Consider the following 19,988-nt stretch of genomic DNA (forward strand, 5'->3'; position numbering starts at 1 on the left):
TTTGTCTATGTTATTATGTTATTTTACGCCTGCTTTTATTAGATGTTTATGTGATTTTATCCCTATTTCAAGATCAAAGTTTCGACACATTTAGGAGCGATCTTAGAAACAAACTTAGGTACAATTTTAATTTTGTAAATTTGGACAGCATTATACCAAAATCCATACAAACACAATTTATTATCACACAATTTGCATGTAATCATCAAACCATTAGGGACAACCATGAGATATCGTGCCAACATACAGATATATGTCACATTAATATATATAGTTCACGTACCAACATAGCCAACATCCTGGACACCTCATCCTTGATGGTCTCCAACACCTTGGCAACCTTATCTTTGAAGCGCTCGAGGGACCAATCACGAGTAACATCGATAGCTAGCAGGCGCTTGTCCACCTCTGTACACATCAGATTACCGCTGGGGCCAGAAAGTGAACTCTCCGCCGTACTGACGAATGTAAATGATTACCACAATACCCCCATCGACCATGCTCCGTGAGTTAGTGATTTGGGCATGTTCGGCTTAGCTTATAATTCGCACTATTTAGTTTATTTTTTTAGTTAAAATAGTATTTTTCTTTTACAACAATTCAGCCAGAATAGTATTTTCAGCTAATTCAGTTAAGTTTCAGCAAACCGAACAAGACTTTGGTCGGTATAAAGGCACAACCATTTAGAAAAGCAAAGGGAAATCCATTTCTATACCGATTCTCTAATATGGCTTACACTCAGACGAATAATACTCAACATGTAAAATCAAAAGAGCAGCTTACGAGAGGCAAGCATGTATATAGATTGAACTGTATATTATATTTCAGACAAATTTAGCAGATGGGGAATTAACGGACAAAGAAGCCCCCCCCCCCCCCCAACCACCACCAAACACAAAGAAAAAGATGGACAAAATATAAGAAGACACGCATTATCACTACTGGGAAGGGGAGCTTTGCCATGTGCCCAGGGCACACGGCAAAGCCACTAAAACACTCAGCAAATCCTTTGTCGAGTGTAACACTCAGCAAATGGCACACGACAAAACTTTTAACAGCAAACTAACTTTGCCGAGTGTTTTTCGTCGGGCACTCGGCAAACATTTTCCGCAAAAAATAAAAAAACAAATTGCCACCATCACACGCCACCACCGGCCGCCACCAACACCAGTGCCCAGATCCACCACCTCGTCGCACTCCTCCTCTCCCACCTGCTCCGCCGCCTCGCCGCGCTCCCGCTCCGGCCCGCGTGCGCGCCGTCTTCTCCTCCGCTTCGCGCACCTCACGTAGCCACCCCTGGAGAGGAGGGGAGGGGCGCCACTGGCGGGAGGAGGAGAGGGGCGCCGCCCCTAGAGAGGAGGGAGGCGGCGGATCCGAGGCGGCGCTGGCGAGAGGAGGGAGCGACGGATCCAGGGCGGCGCGGGGCAAGGAGGGGAGGGGCTGGGGCCGGTCGTCGGCAGGAGGAGAGGAGGGAAGGGAGGGGTCGGCCTCCCCTGGAGAGGAGGGAGGCGGCGGATCTAGGGCGGCATCGGCGAGAGGAGGTAGGCAGCGGATCCGGGGCGGCGTGGGGCAAGGTGGGGAGGGGCCGAGGCCGGCCGCCTGCGGGAGGAGAGGAGGGAAGGGAGGGGCCGAGGCCGGCCACCGGCAGGAGGCAGTGAGAGGGAGTGGGGGCAGGGAGAGGGCGTGCATGTGAGTGGGGGCAATAAGGAGAGGGCGGCCGCGGGTGTGTGATTTTTAGGGCGTGGGTGCCTGGGGCCTCCCGAAGGGTTAAAGCGCTGCCGTACTAGGACATAACATCACGGGTGCCAGCCGTGCCTACCCATGCTGGCATAGGAGGAGGTATGCCCTCCACAAGACACTCGCGTACTAGGGCCCTGTTTGTTTTCCTCACGTAAAAGTTTAGTTCTGTCGCATCAAATATTTGGATACATATATAGAGTATTAAATATAAATTAATTATGAAACTAAATACACAGATTGAGACTAATTTACGAGATAAAATTTTTAAGTCTGGTTTAACAATGTGGTGCTACAGTAAACGTGTGCTAATAGTAGATTAATTAGGCTTAATAAATTCATCTCGTAGATTAGTGAGGAATTCTATAATTTATTTTTTATTACTATCAAATACTTCATGTGACACTCCATATGACACCCTAAATTTTAGCCCATGAATTTAAACGTCCCCTGAACGGTGGCAAAGGACATGCCATCATTGTCATTATGATGCTTCTGACGTCACAACCTGTTGACAATCTTTTTTTTTACAACTCCCGCTGACAATAGTTGGGCATGGAGGCACGTGATCTCCACAACCCGCGCTTGAAGTACAAGGATAGTGGGCCCCACATAGTCCCTCATAAATAAGGACAAAGAATAATGTTTTTTTTTACGACGAAAGAAGAATTATATTATATGATAGCTGAGTACATCAACACGTTACTGTTAGGTTGATCTCCTTCAACTCAGTCCAACGACCGAGTCAGGCCTTGATCCCACGCCCTGATCGGGGGCGCCCAACCGAATCAATGGTTGGTACGTCCCTGTCGCGCAGCGCCATAAAAAGGAGGTGGGGGCCGGGGCACTAGGTACGAAGTTCACTGCCGCTGCCACAATCCCCACCTACAAACCCTAATCCGATCTAGAGGGGGGCGCTGTGAGCAACGGGAAGCACCACTGCTTTCGCCGCCGCCACTAGACCGCGCCTCCACTGCGCCTTCGATGCGCCGTCGGACTCCACTGTTGCCCTACATCGACACCATGGCCAGCTCCTCCGCCAAGCCTGTCGCGCCTCCCCACTCTCATCATCTCTTTCTCTATATCTCTATTAGTTTTAGTTTATGTTCTAGGGTTTACTATATCCTAAATACAAGTTTATACCTGCTAGATCTACTGCTAATCAGTCTTAAGTTCTATCAATGGTATCAGAGCCAGGTTAGTGTGTAGATCCAGATCAGGGCAGAAAACTAAAAAGAAATAAGGAGAAGAAAGATTTTGAATTTCTCAAACCCTAACCCTAACCATAGAAGAAAGGTCGATGAGGGGAGGGACCTACCGGGGTTTCCCTCACTGCCAGTGCTACTGCCGTCGTGCGGGAAGACCATCATGCTAGAAAAGAGCCGCCGACTTGTGGCTATCTGTGGCGCCGAGTACATATGCGTAGGGCATAAAGGGCTCCACCGTGGTGCCGCTCGACGGTGCCACGCGTGGCTCCGGCCGCAAGCGTGTGCCGGTGAACAGCGCCATGGCTGCTCTGCCACCTCCTGCGTCGCGTCCGCTCTTGAGACCTCGGGTGCGGCGGCTATGGTGTACAAGAAGAGAGAGAAAGGGGAGGAACAAAATGAACCTAGGGTTTGGGAGACGGCGGCCGTGAGCGGTTTTGATCTCACGAAGTCAACGCCCGGTCGTCGGATGGTGATGAACGGCTGAGATCGCTTGGGCTCGCTTCAGCACAGGCGGGATTGGCAAATCCCAACCCAGGCCCAGGTTGCGGCCTGGGCGCAGGGAAGGCACCGCGTGTGCATGCGCAGGCGCTGCTGGGTCGCACGTTGCTGCTGCGTACTAGGCCACATGTAAAGCTACTGGGCCGCGGAGTGTAGAGGCATGCGTGAGTGCTTGATGGGCCGGGCTGAATGCACAGTAAATTCACTGTTTAAGTTTTATTATTTTTCAGAAGCAGTTTTGATGAATTGTGTCAAGTTTTGATGTTAAATCTCTGTCAAAATTTAAATCAACTGGATAAATTTTTTTCAGAGAGTAGATTAGTATAGTAAAATACTTCTAAAAAGTAGATAAATTATTTTTTCATGTTTTCATTGCAAAGTAGATGTTTATTATCTTCTAATTAAATTCAAACCAACGGAAGGATTTAATTTGAAGAGCAGTTAATTTTATTCAGTAAATTATGATATTGTTATTTTTCTGACCAACGTTGATTTGTATTCATGAGTTTTCCATGCATTAATTCTATTTCTGTCCAACGGTGATGTAGAATTAATGTAGAATAATGTTGTATGTTTTAATTTTGACCAACGTTAAATTAAGACATGCAATTATTATGTCATATTTTCTCGCTATCTCTGATGCTGTTTTTAGGACTCAATCCTATGGCATTTATCTCGCACATTCCACCTCTTGAAGGGGGTAGCTATCGTGTATGGCGAGAGAAGTATGAATTAGCACTTGCGCTGTCTGAAAATGACCTAGCACTTACCTCTCCATATCCTACTAAGCCAGTGGACCCGGTGAGGGAAGAAAATGAAACTGATGCTGATTTCACTACTCGGCGGCGAGATCATGCAGAAGTGAGAATGAAATACGATCTTGATCGTAAGAAATGGGACATTTTAAACCACAAGTGCTTGATGGTGGCTAAGTCCACTATTTCAAATGCAATAAGGGGTCAATCCTATATTGTGACACCGCCACTAAGTATCTCAAGAAAGTGGAGAGTTAGTTTACTAGCTCTTCAAAGGCTTATGCCAGTACCCTGATAAAGAAGTTATTCAATAAGAAATACTCTGGTGGAGGGATAAGAGAACACATATTGAAGATAAGCAATATGGCTTCCAAGCTCAAGCCAATGGATTTGGGGCTCAAGGATGAGTTCCTGATTCATTTGGTTTTTGCTTCATTGCCTAAAGAGTATGAAACTTTTGTTGTTAATTACAACATGTAGCACGACAAATGGAACATTGAGAAGCTCATTGCAATGTGTGTGCAAGAAGAGGAGAGGCTTAAAAGCTCACATAGTGACTCTGCTAACCATGTGAAGGACAATAAAAAGAAAAATTTTAATAAGAATGCCAAACCTCAAGAGAAAGCCCCTTAGAATGACCACCATCAGAAGAACAACAATGCCCAAGTTGACAAAGATCAATGCAAATGGTGCAAGAAGTATGGACATTACTAGAGGGACTGTCCAGATTTCCTGAAGAGCCTTTTGAAGAGAGGTGAGGACTTTATTACATTCATAGATGAGTCCTTATATTTAAGTTATGCAAAATCTACTTGGTGGATTGATTCAGGTGTAACTATTCATGTTACAAATTCATTACAGGGATTTCATACGAGGAGGATCCTGCAAAGAGGAGAAAAAAGAATTAAAGTAACAAATGGAGTTGAAGCTGAAGTTGAAGCCATTGGAGATCTCTCTCTAGAATTAGATGATGGTTTTGTACTTTAGCTTTCAGATGTCCTTTATATACCCTCTTTGCATAGAAATTTGATAAGTGTTTCACGTCTAGACGATGATGGATATGATTACCATTTTTGTAATGGCAATTGTTAGATTGTGTTTGATAATAAGTGTGTTGGTCTTGCCTTCAGACAAGACTAACTTTATTTGGTATTACTTTCTAAGAATGTGAATGTTATGAGCATTGAGAATGAGAATGCTTCGTCGTCTATGAATACAAGAAATAAGCGGAAGAGAGTTCAAGATATATCATCAAAATTATGGCATTGTCGTTTAAGCCATATTTCGAGGGGGAGAATAGAGCGATTGATTAAGAAATCAATTCTTTCACCATTAGAATTTTTAGATTTAGAACAATGCATTGATTGTATAAAAGGAAAGTATGTTAAGAAAATAAAGAAAGATGCCAAACGAAGCGTAGGAATTTTAGAAAATAATTTACACAGACATCTGTGGTCCTTTTCCTATGAAGAGTGTGGATAGTTATGATTCATTTATAACATTCACAGATGATTATTCTCGTTATGACTATATTTATCCAATTAAGGAAAGATCAGAAGTATTGGATAAATTTAAGATATTTAAGGCTGAAGTAGAAAATCAGCACAACTTAAAGATTAAGATAGTAAGATCCGACCATAGGGGAGAGTACTACGGTTGACACACCCTATATGGCCAAGTTCCTAGACCTTTTGCAAGGTTCTTACAGGAAAATGGCATAGTTGTCTAGTACTCTACACCAGGCGAGCCTCAACAGAATGGAGTAGCTGAAAGACGTAACCGTACCTTAATAGATATGGTGAGAAGTATGATAAGTTACTCTACTCTACCAATAAGTTTATGGATGGATGCGTTAAAAACTACTATTCATATTCTTAATCGAGTGCCAAGCAAGTCAGTGCCAAAAACACCATATGAGTTGTGGACAGGAAAGAAACCCTCACTTAACTATTTATGTGTGTAGGGTTGTCTAACTGAGGCTAAAATCTTTAACCCAAACATAGGAAAGCTAGACTCAAAGACAGTCAGTTGTTATTTCATTGGCTATCCAAAAAAGTCAAAAGGTTATTGCTTCTATTATCCTGACAGACATACGAAGTTTGTAGAAACAAGACATGCTGTGTTCTTGGAGGATGATATGGTCAGGGGGAGCATGATAGCGCGAGAAATTAATTTTAAAGAGAAGTGGGTATACGTGCTCACTCCGATGGTTCAGGAGCCATTCTTCATGCTACCTGTTGTTGTTGTACCAACAACACAAGACACTCTAGTAACAACACCTATTGTTAGTTCTCCTGTGGTAACCATGAATGAACATGAGGAACCTGTTGTTCAGGATCCTATAGAACCCATTGTCACACATGAGAAAGAGCAAAAATAGCCGCATATAGAACAAACGTCAACTAATGAGGCCCCTAGGTCTCAAAGAGTCAGGAAACTAGCCATTCTTGATGACTACGAAGTCTATGAATATGAAGAATTTCAAATGGAGGGTGATCCCACCTCATTTGAAGAAGCCATGAGAAATGCTCACTCATTAAAGTGGCTTGAAGCCATGCAAGATGAAATAAGATCAATGAATACCAACGGAGTTTGGGACTTAGAAACAATTCCTAAAGGAGCCAACACAGTAGGATGTAAATGGGTCTATAAAACTAAATATGACTTCAAAGGGAATGTAGAAAGATTTAAAGAGTGACTTATGGCAAAAGGCTTCACGTAAAGAGAAGGCATAGATTATAATGAGACATTTTCTCCAGTCTCATGTAAGGATTCTTTTAGAATCATAATGACACTTGTAGCATATTACGATTTAGAATTACATCAGATGGATGTAAAGACGGCGTTCCTAAATGGGGATTTAGAGGAAAATATTTACATGGCACAACCAAAAGGTTTTGTTGTGGAAGGAAAAGAACGTATGGGATGCTGCCTGAAGAAATCCATTTACGGATTAAAACAAGCATCAAGACAGTGGTATTTAAAGTTTGATAGTACAATAAGAAAGTTTGAGTTTTAAGAAAATGTAGAGGACAATTGCGTTTATACAAAGTTCAAGAATGAGAAATACATTTTTCTAATTTTGTATGTGGATGACATCTTACTCGCTAGTAGTGATGTTAATCTACTACTAGAAACAAAGAAGTTCTTGTCCTCGAACTTTGATATAAAGGATCTTGGTGAAGCTTCATTCGGTCTAAGAATAGAGATTCACTGAGATAGAAGAAATGGGGTTTTAGGATTATCACAAAAGGCATACTTAGAAAATGTTCTAAAGAAATACAGTATGCAAAATTGTAAGCCTTCACCTGCTCCCATAGTCAAGGGCGATAGATTTGAGGAATTCTAATATCCTAGGAACCAATATGAGATTGATCAAATGAAAGCGGTTCCATATGCTTCAGCTGTTGAAAGTTTATAGTATGCTCAAGTGTGTACACGCCCTGACATAGCGTTTGTTACTGGGTTACTTGGCAGATATTAGAGTAATCCAGGAATAAAACACTTGAGACTGGTAAAGAAAGTTTTGCATTATTTGCAAGGCACAAAAGGTCCCATGCTAACGTACAAAAGATCTGATTCCCTACACATAGACGGGTATTCAGATTTAGATTATGCGAGAGACGATAGAAAGTCCACGTTAGGATACATATTTACTCTCACAGGAGGAGCTATATTGTGGAAAAGCTCCAAGCAAACCGTCACTACATCGTCTATGATGTATGCTGAGTTTGTAGCATGTTATGAGGCCACAGGGCAGGTGAATTAGCTAAAGAAGTTCATGCCCGGGTTGAAAGTGGTTGATGACATACATAAGTCACTCAAGTTATACTGCGATAATAATCCAGTAATATGTTATGCTCACAATAATAAGTCAAGTGGTGCTGCCAAACACATTGATATAAAGTATTATGTTGTGAAAGACAAAGTCCAAGATCATATAATTAGTCTTGAGCACATAAGTACAGAAAAGATGCTCGCGGATCCACTCATATAAGGCTTACCACCCAATGTGTTCAGCGAACACTTAGCCAGCATGGGTTTAAGGGAAAGCCTATGATTCCTGAACAATAAGGGCCTAGATGAGAATCTGTTTCAAAACAGAGAGGTGCATTGTAGTTGTTAATCTAATGACAACTGATCGTGATGATGAGGCACGCACTATGCACTGATTTGTGATGGAATGGGAACAAGATAAAGTAAGTTAAGTTTAAGTTATAAGTTGAGATCAAGGGGGAGAATGTGTGGCAGAACCACCCGAAATAGCACACTTACGGAGGTGCTCGTCTTCCACCAGACACTAAGCACTCCAAAAGCAAGCTACAGCGGGCGGTATCCGTCGGGCACACCTTGAGGGAGAACCCGAAAGATCCACATTTTTTCCAAGGATCCAATAATGAGAACGAGTTACAATACTTATCCATTTCGTACATCAGAGTTTCTTAAAAGTACATTATTACAATACCAAATATCAGAGTGCGGAATGATAAACAACGGAATTTAAAAATAAACATCTAGCGATAGGGACGAGGATTCGTCTGAGCCCACCAGAAAAATCCTCCACACAAGGTACTTCTCATGCATCACCTGCAACAGGGGTAAATAAACCCTGAGTACACAATGTACTCGCAAGACTTATCCGACTAGTGGAAATAATTTCCCGACTCCAAGGAATATGGTAAGCTTTATGGTTTGCTGGTTTATTTTAGCAAAAAGCAATACTAATAGTGAGTCCTTATTTATGCTATTATTATCAGCCGTATTAAGTTATCATCTAGCCAGTCTATATAAGCACCTGTTCTACTTTCAAGCAAGGGCTAAGCAATCAGTTCTATTTCTTCTCCTTCCAACTTTCAGTTCTTACTACGGTGCTAAACACGAGACAAGCCGTACCGAATCGCCCGGCGATTCATGAATCAATGTGCCCAGCTGGGTGCCTCGAAAACACACGCCCCGCTTGTACCCTGGGCACAAGCAGGACTAACCCATCACTCTCATGTCTCGGGTGTCTAGGTCCCTGTCCAAACTTAGACTCCAAGCCCCCACTCCTGAGTCCTGGACTCAGTGTGGTGCAAGGACCTCCACCACCTCCTCTTCCCATCAGTCGGTCCGGAAAGAGCCAGATCCGCGACAAGAGAGCAACAAGTCTTCCTGCGCCCATACCCAAGTATGTGCTCGGGACAATAAATCTGTGACTTGCCCACGATGCCTTATGCAATGATCGGTCCTTAATCGACATAGATAGGGAAAAATTGTAACCGAGCTATGCCCTATTGGCCGCAGGACACAACCCTTTACACCCACCAAAACCCAACCATATCCCTCCCGGTCACCATTTTCCTTTCCACCATTTTATCATGAGCGATCATATTTATCACCTATTTGCGAGTAACGGCAGATTACTCATGCTACCGATATCCTGAGCATAGCAGCTACTCGACCTGTACTAGTAGGACTCATAGGTAGATATATTTATAAATATAGTTTCCATAAAATACCTGTAACGTAAATGCACATCATAGATATATATTTAGTTATTATTTAAAATAAGGGTTATGCACTGGGGCTTGCCTTGGGTAGGCGCGGTGTCATCAAAGTCAGTGACGGGCGGCTCCGAAACGTCCTCCTGCACGAGGATCTCCTCCTCGTACTCTTCGATGACTTTGTCGTACTCCTGCTCGCCGAAGGTCACGATCTCCAGTGGCTCGTTCTCTATATGCATGCAGTGATGATGACGCAATGCTTAGTAATTGATGAGGACATCGCCACGCTGGACACACCGATGCCATGGTCTTCCCCAAGTTGCAATTCGTTCCCAACTCAGCTGCCACATCACCCTCGGATTCAGCAGACACGTCGTCACTGTTTTGGTCATAACTTTCTCATACGACATCGAAACGGGCCGTTCTTGGATGCGTTGGAAAGGGGACGACGACGCCGTCGTTTTGGATCTGGTCCCAGCTCCAGAAGGTCCATGGATCATTCTATGTGACCACGGCAAGGTGCTGCATCACCTATTTGGGCCAACTTAGCCATGTATCGTGTCGGGCCTTAATCCCAAGTTGTGGGCGCCCAACCCCTGGCTGTCCCCAACCCTAGGTCGAGTCTTAGACTATAAACATAGCCGCCGCCGCTGCTACACAATTGAGTTTTGTTTAGAGTTTAGTTTTCCATCGAGAAACTGAATCGTTCATTGTAACTGTGGTGACAAATCCTTTTACAGTGATCCAGGGCCCCCGTTCTTGATCTCCTCCACTATGTCGATTAGTCCTTTGGAACCGAGTTCTTGAACCCTCTATTGATATTCGCGTCATTCATATTTGCAATTTCAGATTGCGTGTTTTACCTTCTTGCTTGTGCTCTTCGATTCGCTTGCAGGAAAAACCTTCTTGGCGAGGTCAATCAAGTTGTGCTTGGTTGATAACCAACGGAGCAGTGGTGTAACGGTTGCAGGGTTTGAATCATGTTTGATTTGAAGCCGGATCGCCAACGTCGAGATCTCCACAAAATCGAACTTACCGGCTACCTCTCGGAAGATCGGGCCTGTACTCATCAATTGGTATCAGATATTTCAGGTTTACCGCGAGGTATAATCTCGTTTGCCTTAGATTCATATTTGTTCATTACCTAGAGTCCACAAAAAAGCCCAAAAATATTTCAATTTCTGCTGTCCTATCGCCCTTTGTGCCTTTGCAATTTCGTTTCAGATTCGTGTTGTTGAGTTTGTGTCCGTGGTCAAGTCTTGTTGCTGGTTTAGGATTGTGCTCGTGGTCGTAGTTCAATCGCCCGTCGCTGTGATTTTTGTTTTCCGCCGCTATCCCATCCACCGTTCCCAAACAACAAGTTGAAGCCACCACATTACTCGACTTGCCCCGCTAGCCGCCTTGTGTAACTTCTCGCCGCCGCGCAAACCCTAGATAGGTTGCCAGCCGCTCTTATTTTACCTGCATCGCAGCCCTCCTTACATCATCAGGCGAACTCATCAGTAACATAGTAACAACAACTCTTAAAATGAGAATACATCTACCAAGCTACTAAGCTAACTCTAATGACTAATACGCAAAGTTACCTATTATTCCCACTAAACAGGTATAAAACATTTCATGTATTATCTTAGCAACTAAAGGCATCCTTATTGTTAATATCAATTTACTATATATATGATAAAACAAGGTGCACTAGCTACCATATTTATCAACCTATTCTAAGGCCACAAAAATTACAGTGAGCACATAATAATACAATGAACATACTGTAAAAGAATGCTAGGGCTAGCACTTCTACCAATGCATCATAAAAATTCATTATCTAAATAACCATAATAATAATACGCATCTTGAAATAATAAAGTAACCCTAAAGGTATCACTGAACTATACGAACTAATTACACTAATAGATAGATCATGAATTTAGGAATCTAATAAAATTTATTTCACAATAATTAAATAAATTCAAATGAGCTCTAGAGATGAAGAAAATGATATTATTGAAGGAGGCTAATCATGCTATAGGACTTGTTGACCAGCACGTGATTGTGAGTCTAGAAGTAATGGAGAAAGAGAATGAAGGAATCCTTGTGGATTAGCTACCTCGGTTGATTACAGCTCAGAGAGGGAGATCGGCAGAGCGTAGCCTTCCCATGCAAGAACAGAGGAACTCGATTTAGAGAGTAAGATGGTGAGCGACGGAGTGGGATGGCTTGAAGGACTAGGCTTGTCCTTTATAGGCAGGAGACGCGGGGTTGGAGGTGGAGCTGGCATTTGGCTAGCTGGTCATGTAAATTGGATTTCACGTGATGGACTTGGAGTGGGTCTTTGGTCATGAGGGAATTAATTCAATGATGGACTTTGAGTGGTCTTTGGACTTAACGAGCACATCAGGACTGGAGTGTGCTTTGGGCTAAACATGCTTGGCGGTGGGCGCTGGTTCATTCATGCAGGTCACCCTACGCTGCCTCTTGGCACATTGACCCTTGACTCATCATCAGGTAATGTAATGCATGCTACTCCACTACTATAAGGAGTCATATGATATAGGCATGCAGCAGTGTAAGTTGGTAGTAGCCAGTAGGCTCATCTCATCAGTCATCAGGAGGAGAGGAGAGCAGGCATATGGGGCATGGACCATAATAGTAATTTCTACGATAAACTGTGTCAGACGTGCACGACGTGTTTCTCGGATAAACAGTATTTTCCACGGGTGAACAGTGCTTTCTGCGCTGCTACAGTACCACCGTGTGGAAAAGGGTGTCGAACCTTCATTTGCCAGATTCTCCGTGCCCTTGGACAGGAAGCAAAGATGTGGTCACCAGTCTCGATGATGCCTGAGCAGCGGGGCAGTACGAGTCCTCCAGCAGTAAATGTATTTGCAATGAAGTGAAATTCATCACTGCAGCATCTGCACCTAGTATCCTTTCGATGCAGTGAACAAATGTAGAGTTTCAACTGATAATAAACTTTTAAGGGATATATAAGGATGCTTCCTATTTCCCCTTTTGCTTAAGTGTTTGGTTTACTATTTGGGTTGGGTTGTCATCTCCTAAAGTCTAAGTACTGCTCCATGTTTACAATTAGCCAGGAAGCTGGAAGAGGAACTCAGTGGTTGGCTGGGGGCAGCTGTCTAACCAAGTCTCCTGATGTTAGGGCAGTAATTGCACCGTAAGTTGTGCGCAGCAAGCAGAGCTTGTGATTGAGATTAATATGAAGCGTGTGCGATGCTGCGTGGGCTAAGCAGAGCATGTGCCTTGTGTGTGCTACGGGGATTAGGAAGAAGATAAATAACGAGAGATGGAGTTGGATCAGGATGACAATAGTGAGTTGAGATGTGTTGGAGATTATTTGGACAAGGAATAAATTAGAGCTCAATTTGAGAATTAGTGCAATAAAATTTAATTTCTCATTTACCACATGCAATAATACATAAACATGATGCTCATGATATGATTTAGTGTTTTGATTAAGGCGTAACACCAAGGGTGTTACAGAATGTTAGGTTGATCTCCTCCGACTCGGTCCAACGACCGAGTCGGGCCTTGATCCCGTGCCCTGATCAGGGCGCCCAACCAAATCAATGGTTGGTGGGCCCCCGTCGCATAACGCCATAAAAAGGAGGTGGGAGCCGGGGCACTAGGTACGAGGTTCACTGCCACCACCACAATCCCCACCTACAAACCCTAAGTCGATCTAGAGGGGGCGCTATGAGCGGCGGGAAGCGCCACCCCTTTCGCCGTCCCCACTAGACCGCGCCTCCGCTGCATCTTCAACACCACCACCGGACTCCACTGCTGCCCTACATCGACACCATGGCCAGATCCTTCACCAAGCCTACCGGTTGTCGGTAACGCCTCCCCACTCTCATCATCTCTCTCTCTATCTATCTCTCTCAGTTTTAGTTCATGTTCTAGAGTTGACTATATCCTAAATATGAGTTTATGCCCGCTAGATCTACTGCTAGTCGGTCTTAAGTTCTATCAACAAGTACTCTGGATTACAAAATAGTACCCATGTTGTGAATAGCACAACTCAAAACCTGACATGTTAGATGCTTTGCGGTATGGATGATCGCACCGGCAAATGGCCTGAGAACAAATGCTCAACGAACTACGGCTAGGCGGAATTGAGGAACTTCTTCTTTCTGGTGTCTTCCTTCTTCTGCTTTCTACCACCGAAGAGTGAGGAAGACTGATCTAAAAATTATTCTCCCTAGTCCTTCATCATGGCCAGATCTAACCACAACAAAACGGAGAAGAGACCGGAGAAAATTATTCCATGGCGGCAACATCATCTCCACCTTGATGTCACCGTTCGGAAACAAAACTCCATGTCGTCATGTCGATGAAGATGCTGACGCCGAAGTGGTCGCCCTCATCTTCAACGGAGCCGCCATGGAGAAGACGATTCCACCATTCCCCTTCACCATCGTCGGAGAGGAGGAGAAGGAGATAAAACTCCAATACCAAAAAATTGGCATGGAGAGACACTAACCCTAATGACTCGATCTACTAGAAAAACTTATTAAAAACAATGGATCCCCAGTCCCTTCAGCCCCGGCGAGATACTGGAGGGGAAGGGAGGGGGACCAGCGGTGGTGAACGGCGGGGGGCGGCGGTGGTGGCGCTAGGGCAGGAGTCACCCGACTAGAGTCTCCGTATCTTTCCTGGCTCTGGCCATGCATAACAAAGAACAATGCTTGGAGAAGAGGCCTCAGGCCTTTTACCTTTATCTCTATAACTGGATAAGGGGAGGCTCGGTCACCTTCACTCACGCTGGAACTCTTAGAACTCGAACACTCTTGCTGACCGCTAAAATTTTAAAAGGAGGTTAGATTCAAATTTTTAGCACAAACAGACTTAGCCTATTTCCCAAGCATGCTAAGTTGGTTTTGGTACTTGTCAAAATACAAAATGAAGTTCGCTATTGTGTTTCTCTCGTCAAGACCATCAAACAATATATATAGATCATCCAATTTGGAGTCCAAATGAAGAAGTGTTCAACTTTGGGAGAATCATACATCAAAACAGCCAGTTTTGTGAAGTTATCTAAATTGAGGAACGGACTTATCCATTGCATTTCCCTCGTACCGGAAAACATATACGGATAATCTAATTTTGAGTCTAGATGAAAAAATTCCACATTGATAATAAATTTAAGTTAAAAGCAGCAAAACAGGTTATTAGCTGGTTTTAAAAATAGGCTTAGTTAGTGGTATAAATATGAAATAAATATTAAAGGCATGAGAAAACGTCCCACGCAACTTCGATACTAGTATATACTAGGACTACGAACAGGCTGTAGGATGTACAGATTGCGTGCCTAGTTTGTTGGGCTTGTTGTTCAGTCCCCCTCGTCGATTTGGACTCGTGATTGTTGCGTGGACTCATGTGCTGCTGCGACAAGTCGCCCTCATTGCATTGGACCCGGCTCCTGCTATCCGGGGGGACAGCTTGGTACAAAACGCCAGCTACACCACGTGATGGGGACACTACAGCGTGGATATCGGGTCTACGGCAGCTCCATGATGAGTATATAAAAATTTCGAACGTCCGACCCAAGGCCCGCGTTCAGACGCCCGCACTGCAATTTCTCGCGCTTGCAACAGCACTCTACGCCCGTGCTCGAAAAAAAGAAGCACTCCCCGTCTGCGCCTAGGTTTCAAGTGCCCATGGGCCCATGCCGCCCACGACGCCAGACCACGTACGAGGACCGCTCATGTCCCCTCCGCTTCTCATACGTATTACAACATTTATAATATCCGATTTACTTTTAAAATATTTAGATATAACACTTGCAATATACGTATGAAGACAAATGAAATGCTTGAAACATGCTTCTAAAATCCTTGTAAAAACACATGAAAAACCATTACAAACATACGCAATACCTAGATAAAACACTTACAGCAAAGGTGTGAAACGTATGCAACATACAGATAAACACACTTACAACAATACATCCAAAAACACAGATGAAACATTGTGAACAAACCTTTGCAACATAAGTGTACAACCATAGCAATATATACAACATTCTGGTCTACTTTTGCAACATCCATCTGAAACACTTACAACATACCTCTGAAACACCCGAAACACTTAAAACATACGCTTGCAACATGCGTTTTCAGCATATTGCAACATCTCCTTGCTGCTTACGAAATGGATACTCGCCGGCATATGAAGTTCACCAGAAGCAGCCGCACCGTCACCACCATCGACCAGCGCCAACATCGACCAGATGGACTCCGCCTACTATGAGGCCGGCAGGGACCCCTTCGTGACCGCTGGTATCGTCGGCTCCACGTGGGACACGCAGCCCCCATCCCTATAGACGGCGCCGCAATCCCCACCAGCATCGGATATCTCGCCGCGCAGTGGATATGCTGGAAGGAGCGGCAAGGTAGAGTGGGGCGGAGGCGCGCGATGCGTGATGCGGGCAAGCGGCCACCCCATCAAGGGGCATCGCCACACGGCTGACACACCATACGTGGCCGGCCGTGCGCAACACATGGAGGAGGCCATGCTTTGGGCCACATCAGGAGAGAGGGAGAGAAAGGAAGGGGAGACTGGGGCGGATACGCTGACGGTGCGGAGCCAGCGCCGTCAAGGGGTTGGAAGCGGCAGATGCGGATACGCAGCAGAGTGCGCGTCAATGGTTTTTTTTTGTGATGCGGGGTAGCGGTGTGAGCGGGTTGGTCCGTCCGGACGGACGGATGCCAGAGTCTAATCATTATCGTAGAAATTTAGACCTCTATATTAATTGAATTTTTAGACTAATATAGACACTCAAAAAAAGTTGGTGGCTTTTGTTGCGTTGATCCTTCGTGTTTACTTCTCGTGTTCATTGATTTGTTGGTTTCGTATGTCCCTAACACCGGGCAGGACGCTTAATAGACACACGCGTGTAGAGTGAGATCAGCAACGCACGGTTCCGCATCCAAACTTACGTATTTGGCGTGCATGCGCTGATCCAGTTTCCTCGTTCAGCGAAAAAAATTGCAAAAATAGGAGTCCAAATATGGGGTGTTTCCAAATTTGACATTGAACCCACATTTTATAGACACGAATGGACTTATCCACCCCTCCATTCAGCACACGATCGTCGTGGTTGTGGGTCCATCACGTGTCTTCCCGTTTTCCTTTCTTTTGGACCTACTCGCATGGGACCTAATTTATCTATAAGTATCAAATATTATGTTCCCCTAATTCATCTATAAATATCGAAAACGCTAGAATTGCTTGGGTTCATCAGTGTATTTATGAGCTACAATTGGTAAGTGGCTTAGAAGTCATGAGATGAACAAGGAACAACTAAGTAATTCTCACAAAATCTTCGGACCCATTTTTTTGAACCATTGTAAAATTTCTTATTAAATAAAAAAAATCAAAATCAAACTTCGGACCCATTTATTTTGGTACTATCTCCGTCTATTTTGGTACTTCTGACTACTTTTAAATTGGTGCCTGCTATTTTTGCACCATTCGATTTCGCCCTATGGATGGTCCGTATTTTTTTCAACCATTGTAAAATATCTATAAATTAAGAGAAATTTATTTCTATCACTGTTTCTTGAACTGCCTGAATCGAAACCACAATTACTCTACATATGAGCACTACATGAGGCTTACAAATCATTTATCTTAGTATATTCATACTGTCATAGGTTCGAACTCACTCCATTAGATAATTCTGCCTTAGAACTTATAAAATATAATATAAATTGTGGATTGGGGCACAATTACTCTACTGAAGTGTTCATGTAAATTGTCCACAAATAAAATATAAAGGAACTTATAACAATTTTTTCAAGGAGAGAATTCTAAGCTTTTAAGAAAGCTATAGAACATTTGGGATGAACTTATATAACGATTATGATCTATATTAATACTTATGACCAATATATACAGTATTGGCAAGTAGAGCAGTCTTATTTATAGCACATAAACACAAATTGATTTGTGGAACAAAGTTAAGTTTCCATTCCTTATTCATTTTCTGATACATGGTGTTGACGCTAACTATTTTCTATAGGCAATACATAAGGATGACAAAAAAGGTCATGCAATATATATCATTCAAAATATAATGGCAGTAACTTATGGATAAGTTAAGAACTGTTGTTAAATGCACTACGGGGGTCAAGGGCAATGATACCTCCATCTGTTGCTTGTCAGATGATATTACAAAATTATCTGCACCAAGGAGATCAATGGCTTCGGCCCTCTTTGATTCACTTGTACTGAAAACGGTGACCTTCAACCCAAATGCCTTTCCAAATTTCACTGCCATGTGCCCCAATCCACCCAGTCCAATCAGGCCAAGTGATTTGCCAGCTTGGTTCATGTTGTGCCGAATCATGGGAGTATAGACAGTAATTCCAGCACATAACAGAGGCCCTGCCTTAGCCAAAGGGTAGCCATCAGGAATCTTGAAGCAGAACCTGAAATGCAAGTGAAATTTTGAGCCAAATTATTTCATTAACTTGATACTCTTTTTTTAAATAAAGAAAGCTTTTTTAAAAACCCAAAAAAGAAATACATCGAGATGATACAAAGCCTTAGAGAGCAACTTCCGGACTCTGCCTAACAAACTTAATACTCTTGAGTTGTTTCTTTGAAAAAAGACTTTCTGATTTCTCTATGGTTATATTTGCTTAGAAATGATAGGTTAAAATATTGTTTTTGGGCAGTCCTGTCTGCATACCTAGTTGAAGTTCTCAAGTGCGATTCAATCAACATTTATATGCATTAAGATAATGACTGCTGAGCAATCTTTACGTTTCTATAATTTCAGCAAAGCATACATATCATACCTTTCACGGACTACTATGTGACTGGAATAATCTCCCATTGTCACAGTGCCATCCGCATCGATCCCGTTGAATGTGACCACCATTTTTGGGCAGTGGATCTCTGTGAAACTATTGCAGCTCTCACAGTCCCCACACGAGTTCACATAGATTCCCACACCTACAAGGTCACCAACGTTGAAGCCCTTAACTTCTGATCCAACCTCTGTTACTTGTCCAACTATCTCATGTCTGCCCAAATATCATATGAAATTAACTTACCACACACATTTAGATGTATTAGTAAATATTAATCAGAAAATGAAGAAGATCTGCTAGCTTATATAAATTCAAAAACTAATGAATCAACAATTATCCTCTGAGCCATATATGGGACATGCAACTTATTCGTCGACAGAAACTTACCCTGGAACTAAAGGGTATATCGAATCACCGTGCTTGTTTTGTGTCCAAATAACATCAGCATAACAGACTCCACAGTGCGTGATTCTCAAAGAAACATCATCGCTTCGTACAGCTCTGAAACAGATGAGCGCGCATAACAATTAGATTCAGCGCAAATACGGTAATAAATTTGAACTCATATAGCTTATCTACTAGTCTTTTTTGTCCCTAGCAGATTTGGTATTATACCGCTACTCTATGTAAGAATGTAAGAAAAAGAGAACCTAGCTACAACGTAGTACAGTTTATCACTAAAAACAGGAATGAAATGAGAACTAGAAGATGGTTCGCATATGCGGAACAGAGCATGTATTGTCACTTTACAAGCAGAACAACATCTCGGTTGATGGCATGTATGTATTGTCACTTTGTCAGTCGGTTATGTACTGGATGGCATGCCAAATGTAATTAAACATGCAGCGAATTTGTCCATAGGTGTAGAGTCCAATCACCTGCGGTTGATTTTGTGAGGAGAGGACTCCGTCAGGCCCAGTTGCTGCCCAAGCATCACAGTTCCCGAACTCTGCAGGATAGGGTTGAAGCAACGCGCTGCAGAAATATCAGACTTACAAAACTCGAACCGTCTAGTTAAAAGTTAAAACCGGAGTTTTCCAAACAATGAAAGACTTATCACTTTATAGGTTCTGGTGTTACGAACACACGCTGTGGAAGAATTTTAATTAAAGATTTTTACATGGTTAGCTCAAGTGAGTCTACGGGGATTTGAATCCATGATGTTCAACCTTGCATGCACCTCTTACCATCACATTATATGGTCACTTGTGACCAAGTATAGCTAGTATACTTTTTTATTAATATTTATGAATCTTGAATTGAATATTTTAGGAAGCGATTCCAAACGAACTTATTTTTAACTATAAAATTTTAAATCTTGTGGACCACTATAACTTATACATTAGCATGTCTCCATCAGAGGTCATTTGAAAAATTCAAAAATTCAAATTCCAAAACGGAACTTAGTATGTATATTTGGGTTTCTACATGATCTCAAATAAAAATACGTCAACTACAAAAGTTTTG

At 43.0% G+C, this 19,988-nt stretch overlaps 1 protein-coding gene across 1 annotated transcript; it reads right to left on the reverse strand.

The window, feature by feature from the left end:
- Positions 1 to 17,719: 17,719 nt before the first annotated feature.
- On the reverse strand, positions 17,720 to 19,477 carry LOC136503476 (putative cinnamyl alcohol dehydrogenase 4). The gene is made up of 4 exons (XM_066498546.1): positions 19,400 to 19,477; positions 18,909 to 19,022; positions 18,507 to 18,734; positions 17,720 to 18,134 (listed from the first exon to the last, which is right to left on the reverse strand). Exons 1-4 carry the CDS (start codon positions 19,453 to 19,455, stop codon positions 17,720 to 17,722), a joined length of 813 nt encoding a protein of 270 aa, XP_066354643.1. The 5' UTR covers positions 19,456 to 19,477.
- Between the last annotated feature and the right edge of the window lie 511 nt (positions 19,478 to 19,988).

This window comes from Miscanthus floridulus, chromosome 14 (genome assembly GCF_019320115.1).
Source record: "Miscanthus floridulus cultivar M001 chromosome 14, ASM1932011v1, whole genome shotgun sequence".
NCBI lineage: Eukaryota > Viridiplantae > Streptophyta > Magnoliopsida > Poales > Poaceae > Miscanthus > Miscanthus floridulus.

Excerpts from the sequence above, each read along its gene's own strand:
- LOC136503476 (XM_066498546.1), bottom strand. The coding sequence starts at position 19,455 with ATGCTTGGGCAGCAACTGGGCCTGACGGAGTCCTCTCCTCACAAAATC. Across the intron at positions 19,023-19,399 it reads CCTCACAAAATCAACCGCAG|AGCTGTACGAAGCGATGATG; the intron begins GTGATTGGACTC and ends CATCTGTTTCAG. Across the intron at positions 18,735-18,908 it reads ATATACCCTTTAGTTCCAGG|ACATGAGATAGTTGGACAAG; the intron begins GTAAGTTTCTGT and ends ATATTTGGGCAG.